We start from the raw sequence: 7,847 nt of genomic DNA, 5'->3' as shown, positions 1-7,847 counted from the left end.
AGCATATAAGCTCTTATATCAGCATTTGCAGGTGATGCAGTGATATCCGTAGAGGAACCTATGGTCAGTGTACCAAGGGTTTTAGAACAAATTCAGAGGGGTAGCAGGTTTCAAACTTAACAAAAACAAAACACAAATTATGGTGAAAAACATGAATGACCTAATTAAAAATGATCTACAATCATTAGGAATAATGATTGAAAAGAAAATTAAATATTTAGGAGTGTGGTTAACACTGAGAAATATAAATATTTTAAAAGATAATTATGTCAGAGCTTGGAGAGAGGTTAAAGAGTCTAGAAATTTGTGGAAGGGTGAACTTGTCACTTATGAGAAGAATATCTGTGATAAAAATGAATGTGCTACCAAAAATGTTATTTTTGTTTCAAACAGTACCAGGGATCAACAATATAAGATGCTTTAAAGAATGCAGTGGAAGAAACCAAGAATAAAGTATAAAGTATTGACTGATGCTAAAGGGAGAGGCGGATTCTCCTTACCAATTTGAAATTTTATTTTGAGACGTCTTGTATTTGCTGGCTAAAGGAATGGATATCATTGGGAAATGGTTCCATATTAGATCTTGAAGGGCATGATAACAGATTTGGTTGGCATGCTTATTTGTGGTATAACAAGGTTAAAGTTCATAAAGCTTTTCTGGATAAATGTAAAAATTTATTGGAACAAAAAGCACCATGTGGCTCTCTTCACTAGAAGTAATATCGGTGAAAAAAGAGAGTATGAGAAATGATTGGGCAACCTATAAAGAATTATGAAATGATGTAGATCAGGATTTAAAACTAAAGAGGTTTAATATATAATGAAGTAAAAAAGGTATTTAAGTATACCTTCCCTAAGAAACCAGAGGCCTTCCTCTTGGGCATAGTCGGCCAAATGGTGGTAAAGAAGGATAGAACTTTCTTTATGTATGCAACAACAGCAGCAAGAATACTCATCGCAAAGTATTGGAAGACACAAGAACTTCCCACGCTGGGGGAATGGCAGATGAAACTTATGGACTATATGGAATTGGCGGAAATGACTGGTAGAATCCATGACCAGGGAGAAGAGTCGATGGAGGAAGATTGGAAGAAATTCAAAGACTATCTTCAGAAACACTGCAAAATTAAGGAATGTTAGAGTGATGTTGGACTGAAAATAAGTGGTTTCCAGCTGGACAGGTTAAAGTTAATGATAGACTAAGATTAAAGATTAAGATTAAAGATGTTTAAAAAAAATGGAAATTTGATATTAAGAGGGAAAATTTTAACGGTATATGATATTAAGACCAAGGATTAGGTTTAAAGAAGTTGAAGTTATATATTTTAATATTTGATCAAACTGAAGATTGGGATTAAAAAAGTGGAAAAGAAACTGCTGGACAAATAATTGGGACTGGAATACAAAAGAGGGAGGTATGAGGAAGTCTAGAAAATAAGTAACTTAAAAAAGGAAATGGAAAAGAGATATTGTTTTTAATTGTTATGTTTTCTGGTGTGTTTTTTTAATTGTTGAATTTTGTGTTATTTTTTGTGTGTGTTGTTGTTATATGTATTGCGTATGTTTTTTTTTCTTTTTCTTTGTTGTTTAAAACCTTAATAAAAATTATTTTTAAAAAAAATAAAACTAAAGAGGTTTGAAGATATAAGGGAATTAGTAACAGATTGGTTGCAATATTACCAATTTAATGAAATGTTTAAGTTGGATAAAGAGAAGGGTTTTTCAAATAAAACCTCCCAGTTTGAAAGGGAACTGTTAGGAAATAAAATTATGTTCATTTCCAAAATGTATAACCTTCTATTAGAGTGGCAAACAAAAGATGAACAGGTCAAATCAGTTATGATCCACTGGGCCAAGCATTTTGGCTATAACATTGAATGAGCAGCGTGGGAGAGACTATGGACAAGAGGATTAAAATTTACAGTGTGTTACACTCTGTTGCATCTACCATGATGGATAGGACTCAGAGATCAAACGTATCGAACTCTGGCAGACTACCTAAGGCTTTCTTCGACTGACAAATTTGATTTGTCAGACATATGGAGAATAAGAAATCCAATGGAAAAAGACTTTACTTTTTTCTCAGATGCTAACCAAGTATTTTCGAGAATAGACTACCTATGGATATCCAGAGACTTGTTTCCTAAAGTAATAAAAACGGAAATTTGCCCTAAAACTTGCTCTGATCCTAATGCAGTTTCTATGGACTTGAAAATGTTTGTACAGGGTTCCTTCGGATGGAGAATGAATGATGATTTGTTGAGAAGTACTTCAATTGTGAATAAAGCCCAAAAAACCCTAAAGGATTATTTGGAACTTAATATGAATCAGGGAACGGAAACAAGGGTTATTTGGGATGCCAGTAAAGCAGTAATGAGAGGGATTCTGATACAACAAAACTCTATTAGGAGAAAGTCACAGAATGAGAGAAAAGATAAAATTATGGAACAATTAAAAGATAAAGAGAAGAAGCTTAGAGGAAACCCAAAGAATTTGCAGATTCAAAAAGAAATTAAGGCCCTACAGATTCAATATTCACAGTTAGTTAACCAAGAAATAGAATGGAAGATAAGAAGGATGAGACAAAGAAATTTTGAAACTGCAAATAAATGTGGGAAATTATTAGCCTGGCAGTTAACGAAGAGACAAAAGCAAAGTACTATCACAAATATTGTGACAGAAGGAAAATCTGTAGAGAACCCTGCAGATATAAGAAAATGTTTTTACAAATATTATAAACAGGACAAAGAGGATTTGGCAAAAATTGAGCAATTTATTAAAATGGTTTGCAGCAGATTCCAGATGATAAAAAGATCCTACTAAAAGGGTTAATTACAAGACAGGAAGTTGAACAGGCAATAAATTCAATGCAGCTTAGCAAGACACCGGGACCTGATGGTCTGTCAGCGAAATATTATAAGACACTGAAAGATTGGCTTATTCAACCTCTGGTAGAAGTAACCATCATGTGAGGGGGCAAAGCACCTGAAACCTGGAAGGAAGCTTATATTACTCTGATTCCTAAACAGGGTCAAGATAGATCCAATGTTAAAAACTATAGACCAATCTCCCTACTCAATGTGGATTACAAAATTTTTGCAAATATATTGGCTAACAGGCTAAAGAAGGTTCTATCTAAATATATCCACAAGGACCAGGCAGGATTTCTGCCTAGAAGACATATGAAAGATAATATTAGAAATGTTGTGGATATTTTGGAAAAACTGGAAGCAAGAAAGAATTGTAAAGCAATGTTAATGTTTATTGATGCAGAGAAGGCCTTTGACATATAACATAAATCTCCAAGATACATTGTTATATAATTTTGAGAGTATGGGGGTTGGTCAAGATTTTTAAAATGGTATCAAAGCGATCTTTCAGGAACAAAAAGCTAAAATTATTGTAAATAATGTGGTATCGGAGGAAATTAGAATAGAGAAGGGAACCAGGCAAGGCTGCCCACTTTCCCCTCTGCTGTTTATTTCAGTCCTAGAGGTCTTGCTAAGTATGATTAGAAAGGATGACCAAATTAAAGGTATTACAGTAGGATCCAAACAATATAAATTAAAACCCTTTGCGGATGATTTAGTATTGACTTTACAAGATCCAGACTCCAGTGCAGTTAAAGCACTGGAGCTGATACAAGAGTTTGGACAGGTAGTAGGATTTAGACTGAACAAGAGCAAAACCAAAGTATTAGAGAAAAATCTGGATAATGATGAAAGAAAATCATTACAAGAAAAGACGGGCCTGGATTTTGTGAAAAAAGTTAAATACTTAGGGGTGAATCTGTCTGGGAAAAACTTGAATTTATACAAAGATAATTATGAGAAATTATGGAACAAAATTAAGAGAGATCTGGAGATATGGTCAAATTTAAAATTGTCACTAATGGGCCAGATTTCAGTGGTTAAGAAGAATGTGCTCCCAAAGATGCTATTTTTGTTCCAAGCCCTTCCAATCATAGACAATGCAAAATGTTTTAAAGAATGGCAGAAGGCTTTATCTAGATTCATCTGGCAGGGGAAAAACCAAGAATTAAATATAAATTACTCATGGATTCTAAAGAAAGAGGGCGATTTTCCCTGCCAGATTTAAAAATTTATTTTGAAGCAGCAGCTTTCTGCTGGATTAAAGAGTGGATGCTTTTAGAAGATACAGATGTATTAGATTTGGAGGAATTTGAAAATGTGTTTGGCTGGCATGCATATATATAGTATGACAAGGTAAAGGCCCATAATACATTTAAAAACCATGTACCGTATTTTTCACTCCATAGGGCGCACCTGACCATAGGGCGCACCTAGTTTTCAGAGGGGGAAATCAAGGAAAAAAATATGACACACACCCCCAGCTCTGGAAGCAGCAGACAGGCTGCAGGCAGCCTATGCCCTTCTCCCAGACCTTCTCCCTGCTTTTGCGGGAGGTGGGGGAATTCCCCCATCTCCTGCAAAAGCCCACAGGAGCCACGCACTCTTTAAAGGGGCTTCGCGGCTTCTGCTGGCTTTTCTAGGAGGTGGGGGAATTCCCCCACCTCCCGCAGAAGCCGCGCGCTCTTTAAAGGGTGCATGGCTCATGTGGGCTTTTCTACGAGGTGGGAGAAGGGACTGATGCTGCCAGTCAGTCCCTTCTCCCTCCTGGGGAAAAGCCCGCAAGAACCACATGGAGCTTGTGTGCGGCTCTTGGGGGCTTTCCCCGCCTGCCTCCCCCCTGCATTCGCTCCACAGGACGCACACACATTTTCCCTTCTTTTTAGGAGGGAAAAAGTGCGTCCTATAGAGCGAAAAATACGGTAATTAGGAAATCATTGTATAATGTATGGATTGAATATAAAGATCTTTTAGAAAGAAAGACGCCCAGGTGGTTTTCACCAATGGAGGCAAAGGCCCAGAAAAAGTTAAACATGGATACCAAATGGTTGAGATATTCTGATTTAATATTGGAAGATCAAGAAGGATATAAATTAAAACCATTTAATCAAGTTAAAGATAAGTTAAACTGGCTACATTACTACCAGATTAATGAATTGTACAAACTGGATTTAAAAAAAAACGGTTTTGCTTCTGAAAAATCTAAGTTGGAGACAGAGTTGTTGGACACTAAAGGTAAAAATTTGTCTAAAATGTATAAGTTATTGTTGGAGTGGCATACAAAAGATGAATAAGTTAAATCTGTGATGATAGATTGGGCAAGAGACGTTGGACATCACATAATGCTTGATGATTGGGAAAGACTGTGGAAGGGGTTAAGTTCACCGCATGTACTGTGTTAAAGGAAAATATAATGAAAATGATGTATAGATGGTATTTGACCCCTGTTAAATTAGCTAAGATTTATCATAAGTGTGATAATTTATGTTGGAAATGTAAGGAAAAAGAAGGAACTTTTTATCACATGTGGTGGACCTGCCCCAAGGTGAAAGACTTCTGGGAAAAGATTTATAATGAATTGAAAAAAATGTTGAAATATATATTTATAAAGAAACCCGAGGCCTTTCTTCTTGGAATAATTGGTCGGGAATTGCCCAAGAAATATGTTAAATTATTTTTGTATGCCACAACTGCTGCTAGAATTTTACTAGCTAAAAAGAACTACCAACTGTGGAAGAATGGCAGATGAAGATGATGGATTTTTCGGAGCTAGCTGACCTAACCGGAAGAGTGCGCGACCAGAAGGAGGAGGAGTATCGGGAAGAATGGACAAAATTTAATAATTATTTAGCTAAATTTGTTAAGTTAAATTAATTGGAAACAGCTTGCGGGTATTAGATTGGCTTAGGATTTTTTATAAGTTAAGTGTTGAATTAATATGTTTAATTTCAAATTGAAAAGATATAAAGATGTTAAACAATTAAGTTAAGTTTATAAGAATTCTGATTTGGAAAACCGTTAAAAGGATATACACTGAAATTTAACCAAGGGGAAGCGAGGAAGTTGTTTAACAATGTTAATAAGTATAACTTTAATAAGGTTATGATTTATGATTGTTTATAATTTTGTGAAAATTAATAACAAAAAATTGGGGGGGGGATATACAGTGTGTTACACTCTGAAGGAGAATTATATGAAATTGATGTTATCACTGGTATTTAACTTCCAGCAAATTAGCTATGATGTACAAAAAAGAGTCTAAAACGTGCTAGAAATGTAAAGAAAAAGAGGGTACTTTTTATCATGTGTGGTGGTCATGTAAGATGATAAAAGATGATAAATGATATATAATGAACTGGAAAAAATGTTGAAGATAACTTTTCCTAATAAACCAGAAGCTTTTCTTTTAGGCAAAAGTGATTATATGTTTACATATTTAATTCATTTGTTTATGCAAAATAGAAAATGCAAAAATAAAATCTATTAAAAAAAATCCCTGATTTTTTTTAGTATTTGCAGGATCTATTAGTACCTTTTGCTACTGAATCCTTAAGCTTAGCATTGCAGGGTGCCATTGTAACCAAATGAAAGCAATTCTCTAAAGATCAAATTTGGGGTTTACAAAAAGAATAATTTATTGATTTTTCAATCCCCCCAATCCAGTATTTCCATCCGAGAAGTTCTGCCCCAACTCAAACAACAATAGTGCCAAATCAGGAAAACGGCTGAAAGGATGAGGATAAGAGAGAGCGGGACTTTTTACCTGGTAATTTGAGTGCTCTAGCAAAAAAGAACAGCAGCATCAGCAACAAAAAACAGCCAGTAAACCACAGCACAGATACCAAGTTACCTGCATATTGCTGCTTTAAGCTGGTGTATAGACACACGGGTGTATATTTGAACAAGGAAAAAGAACTCCATCTGAAAATGCAAAAGAGGGAACATTTTACGGTGAAAATGAGGCTTCTTCAATGGAATATATATATATACACACACACACACACACATACACACTGTCCTAGAATGATGGTAATTTTTACACTATTTTAGGCCTTTGTGGAAAATGTAGCGTGGCCCTGAAGGGCAGAGGAAGCCATGTCCCTACGATTTCTGGCTGGCGATCCGTTGCAGGCAGAGCTTCATGTAGGAATCCTTATTGCGAATCTCAATCACTGCGTCTCTGACGAGTTCAATGAACATCTGAGGCCAGAGCTTCTGCAAGGACTCATTCTTCATATTGATGTCAGCCGCTTCCTTCACCAAGTCTTGGATGTAGGAATGGCAGAAGTCCTTCCTGTCCTTCGCTTCCTATGCAAAAGAGCCATTTTCAAGGGTGAAGGTCAGGAAACAAATTCCTCCAGAGCAGCTAAGCTTAATTTAAAAAATGCCAGAGACATAAGACTGAAGCGGGCTGAAATGTTGGTCCTCAGTGAACAACAAGGAACACCAAAGGATCCGTTTTGAGAGCAGGTTCTGCTGGGGTAAGAGAACACAAGTGTTTGAGCATTGCCAAGCTCCCTTTGGCAGAAGAGAAAGGAAGCTATTTTTCAACTTATAAAGCAAGCCAAGGTAGGCTAAAAACAAAAATATTCTAGTCACTTCAGACAGCAGCCTGCTGTCAAAGTATTTTCCACTTCAAATGAATATACAAAATGTTAGCCCAGTTCAAATGTCAATATCAAAGCAAGGTGTGGCCATTAGCGCCATGTGCTCTCCCCTTGCTTGGCAACTGTTTGTTTGTTTATTGTTTGGAATATTTATAAAGCACTAAACACTGCAACATACCACAGCAGTGTACAATAAACAACATTTCTTTGTACAAAAATTCATCAATTTACTGTTTTCTCTTTTTACTTTTCCACAAATAATAATAATAATAATAATAATAATAATAATAATAATAATAATACCCTGCTCATCCGGTGGGGGTGGCACTGGAAACAGTGAAAAATAATTGCAACAGGAGAAAAAGAATCA

At 35.8% G+C, this 7,847-nt stretch overlaps 1 protein-coding gene across 9 annotated transcripts in view; it reads right to left on the bottom strand.

The window, feature by feature from the left end:
- Positions 1-6,480: 6,480 nt before the first annotated feature.
- The window catches only part of LRRC49 (leucine rich repeat containing 49), a 69,699-nt gene continuing 68,332 nt past the window's right edge, over positions 6,481-7,847 (bottom strand). For 6 of the 9 annotated variants that reach the window (XM_080980709.1, XM_080980710.1, XM_080980711.1 and 3 more), the window contains one exon: positions 6,481-7,178. In XM_080980709.1, coding sequence (XP_080836835.1) covers positions 6,972-7,178 — 207 coding nt within the window. In that variant the 3' untranslated portion in view covers positions 6,481-6,971. Of the gene's footprint in view, positions 7,179-7,206; positions 7,347-7,847 lie in introns of those variants that run through there. The other 3 variants (XM_080980714.1, XM_080980712.1, XM_080980713.1) reach the window with 3 other exon arrangements.

The sequence above is a fragment of the Podarcis pityusensis genome (assembly GCF_964106645.2).
Source record: "Podarcis pityusensis genome assembly, chromosome: 14".
NCBI classification, from domain to species: Eukaryota; Metazoa; Chordata; class Lepidosauria; order Squamata; family Lacertidae; genus Podarcis; species Podarcis pityusensis.
Note: the sequence above shows the minus strand (reverse complement) of the source record. Positions and strands in the feature narration are given on the sequence as shown.